We start from the raw sequence: 4,096 nt of genomic DNA on the forward strand, positions 1-4,096 counted from the left end.
TTCGCCGTACGTTTTGATTGACGTGCCATTCGCTGCGTATAATTGAAGGTTTACTGCTTTCCCACATTTGTCACTTGGTCGAACTGGTGTAACGGATACATCGGCCCCGGTGTCAATTATGAATTTAAGTTTGGTGTTGCTGTCCGTGATTGCGATGCGTGCAATGTTGCTTACGGGTTTGTCGAACGTAGACAGCCGGCGGTCTGACTCCCCCATTAGTTTTTTGACTTCGAATTGAAACCGCAAGGGTCGCGACATTTTTGTGCATTGCGGCCGAATTTCGTATGAAACCAGCAGAATTCACCAGGAGCTGATTTTTTCGTTGTAAATTTTGAAGAAGGCCGTTTTGCAGATGGCCTAGATTGTTTACGCTGCAGTTGATCGAGCTGCCTCTCTATTCGCTCAATACGGCTGGATTCACTCGTAGGCTCCACCTGTGTTTCTAACCTCGTTGCCATTGCCACGTGGTTGTGATCGCTGACTTCCATGATTTTGTCAGCTAATTTGGCCAGTTCGGGCAGTTCAGATGTGGATGCCTGAAGGATAGCGCGAGTCTGAGGGGGCAAACGCTGAAGCCAAAGGGATTTGAGAAACTCGTTGCTTATTCTGTCTCGGGCGAGACCACTCAGCTCCCGTAAAAGTTGTGTGGGCCGTCGGTCACCTAGCTCGCATTCAGATAAAAGTTTTTTCATCTTTTTCTCTTCGCTTTCGCCGAACCGGTCGATGATGCACTTTTTTAAGTTTTCGTATTTTCCTTCTGCTGGTGGTTGTAGCACTGCCTCCGTAATTTGCGCTAATACGTGAGATTCAATGGATGCGATCACAGTGTTAAATTTGGTTATGTCCGATGAGATTCCAGCAATGCAAAACTGGGCTTCTATTTGCGCGAACCAAATCTCTGGTCGCTCAGCCCAGAATGGTGGTATTTTAACGCTGACTTTATTAACGAAAATACCATTGCTTTCTTGGTTAAGCAGGTAGTCGTTGTTGGAAGGTTTTTGCTGGACATCGCTTGGCGTAGTTGCTTGATGTGGAGCCGGTGTTACTTCGTTCTCGGCCATTTTTTCGAAAGGATGGTGCGTTGCGAAAATTAGTCGTCGGGGTCACCAATTTAGCTGGTTTGGCTAATTTTATGTTGAAATAAGAACCACGTTTTTCTCCGCTGACTAGCAAAAGCAAAATCACAATTTTCTTTATTTCCTCTTCTTAGTTTAGGGTTGCATTTTATCTTACATACTAAAATATTCAGGGTTGCTAATTTTCATAAGTGATAATTATAAGTTGAGTTGCCACCTACTGTAGAATCGCTACAAGGTATTTACTGTAATTTATATACATATACATATGTATGTATGTACAGTCACCAAATCACCAATATCCCACTAAATCAAGCTGCTAAATTAGTTGGAAAGTAGGAAAAAAATGAAAAGTAAGAAAAAAGTGCTAGTGCTAGCGCACTATTCCATTTCTGAATTTTTTTTATTTTGTATTTCACTATTTTCATTGTTCTTAAGTCATCGCAAAGACTAGCTGTTATCTTTAACTGACTGCACTCACCAGTATTCGATACTTTATGTTCGCTAAAGTATGTTTTTTGTACTGTTTGCCATTTTCTGTTTTTTTTTTTATTAGTTCTTCGGCTACGAACTTCGTAGCTTAAGTATTTTCATTCACACACCTTCATGCCAGCCCAAAGTTGGCATGGTCCGCAATATTAATTTATGGTAGGGTTGTTATTTTTATACCTGGCGCTTATAACTAAAACTTGCTTGCTTGCAAAATTAAAATACAGCGCAATGTTGCTTTAACGTAAGCTAGGTACAGGACCTTTATCAGTATTTGATAATAGATGTCTATCTATACGCTTGATAAATAACCAGACACGGAAAATTATTATAATTTTTGAAATTTTAACCAAAAAAATCAACATGTAGTAAAACAATTTTAAATGTACTCGCACGTCCTACTATAATCTACAGATACCATTAAAAATAAAAATTTTAGTTTTGATTTGAGTTTTATTTTTGTTCGATCAGAATAAATGATTATTTTTTTACTTTTATTTTTTTCGTCGAAAGATGATATTTTTATTATTGTATTGTATATTATTTTATTATTCGATATTATTTTCTTATGTACGTATAAGCAAATCTCAAGAGTTGTTTTTTAGTGGCCGTTTTTCTCTCTCTAGAAAAAAACGCTAAAGCATTCTTCTTGCATATATTTCAATCAATGGAGTTCTAAAAACTATTAAAATAAATAATAAATGAAGTATTTGAATAATTTTAATTTTAAAAAGTTCATTTAGGCGAAAAAGTACCGAAATCACTATTTTTTTCAATGTCAGTCGTAAAAATCATGATTGTTTTATTAATTTTTTTTTCAAGTTTTCAAATAGAATATTCTTATTAGAGGCAATGGAAGCTGACATAAAATACAACATAACTGTGAAGATTCAAGAGTGTGCCGCCAAATTAAAAAAAAATGGCAGCATGCAGATTATCTGTCACAGCTATTTTGTGATTTTTTTTTTTTAATTTTATTAAATTAAGATACTTCAAAATGCTAAAATTTAACGGTGAAAATGTTCTTGCCAAAACGAGCGATTCTAATGCAATAAAATTAGTGTGCCAACAAAGCAAAAAATTACATTGAGTAAAAGATGACAGTGATTTGAGAAACTAAAATTCCATTTTTACTATTTTTATTCGCACACTCGAAATTCATTCTATCATTGTTATATCGATGAAACAAGTAATATGTATATGCACAAGGAATAACAAAACTTTTTTAAAATTTTTGGGTATGCAGTTACAAGGCTCATGAAATTTTTAAGGACAAAATGCGCAATCAACGCCAGTTGTTATGCATTCCACTTGTTATATGAAAAAAACTACAAAAGTTGCCAGCAAAAAAAAGACTAAAAATCAATTATATTTTTTATAGCCTCTCTTTTGTTTTTTTTTTTTACTTTATCGGCGTACTAAAAAAAATTATAAAAATTCTAATTAGCAAGCTAAAAAATTTGTATGAAAATTTTTAGAATTTTTCTTAAATATGTATAAATTAGATTTTCGTAAAGGTATGAACAATCTTTTTATAAAAAAGCCTGCTTGAAAAACGTTAAAAAATATTCCGCAAAAATCCCCAATATCTTATCTTATCGTTTTTTTTTTCGGAAAAAAACATGAAGTGCCTAAATAAATTTAGGATATTTACACAGATTCCACAGGGCTCAAAAGCTGGTATATGGAGCAGAGCTGGAACAAAGAGCTAAAAAAAATCATCCCAGCGCCTTATTATGACGAGATACGAATTGAAATTATGCAGCTGAAAAAACAACAAAGCAGGTGGAGCCAACAATCTGTCAGATGAGTTATTTTGGTATGGAGGCGAGGAGTTGATAAGGTGCATGCATTCACTCTTACGCAGAATATGGCGAAATGAACGCAGGTCTGACCAAATTTATTTAAGTGGAATTATATGGAATCAGCTTGCTGAAAGTATACAGTGCGGACAACGATGCTGGTAAAAAGGAAGAGGGGGGACTTGGCGTTTATAGTTGGCATTACTGCTGACCTTTCGGAAGGATCAAAAAGTAAAAAAAAAAGACTATCTTATTTTATTTTACTTTATTTTATTAGGGGTATTCATATTACGTGATAAGCTGCAGACAAACGTGATACAATTTCAAACTCCACACATACTTATAATTTTATTACGTGTAGCGGTACTTTGTGATGTTAGATGAATACCGCTATTGTATTTTTGCTTCCTTTATTTAACTTTAAAATATATATGTATGCATGTTTATATAGCTATATATTTTAAAACCTATATAAAATCCTATAAAGAACCTATAAAATCTCCTGCTGATAAAAATGCATTGGGTACAATATTATCTATCATTGGAATTATTTGCCTTTGTTGATTTTCTAGTGCTACTAAAGCCTGATTTTCTCTACATTTCCAATACGTTGTAAGAGCTGCGGTGAAGGGCAGTAGTGAAGTGGTAAAATCAAAAAACTTTCGCAAGTTTTTGATGCTTCAAAAACTCATTAAAAAGGATTTGACACGTGAGCAGCGAAAGTTTTTT

The 4,096-nt window shown here is 34.5% G+C and overlaps 1 protein-coding gene across 1 annotated transcript; it reads right to left on the reverse strand.

Moving 5' to 3' along the window:
- Positions 1 to 215: 215 nt before the first annotated feature.
- Positions 216 to 1,061, reverse strand: LOC118753178. The gene has a single exon (XM_036488049.1). It carries the CDS (start codon positions 1,059 to 1,061, stop codon positions 216 to 218), a length of 846 nt encoding a protein of 281 aa, XP_036343942.1.
- Between the last annotated feature and the right edge of the window lie 3,035 nt (positions 1,062 to 4,096).

The sequence above is a fragment of the Rhagoletis pomonella genome, unplaced genomic scaffold (assembly GCF_013731165.1).
Source record: "Rhagoletis pomonella isolate Grant_MI unplaced genomic scaffold, Rhpom_1.0 Rhpom_scaffold_02162, whole genome shotgun sequence".
In the NCBI taxonomy this organism is placed as follows: Eukaryota; Metazoa; Arthropoda; class Insecta; order Diptera; family Tephritidae; genus Rhagoletis; species Rhagoletis pomonella.

Excerpts from the sequence above, each read along its gene's own strand:
- LOC118753178 (XM_036488049.1), bottom strand. The coding sequence starts at position 1,061 with ATGGCCGAGAACGAAGTAACACCGGCTCCACATCAAGCAACTACGCCA.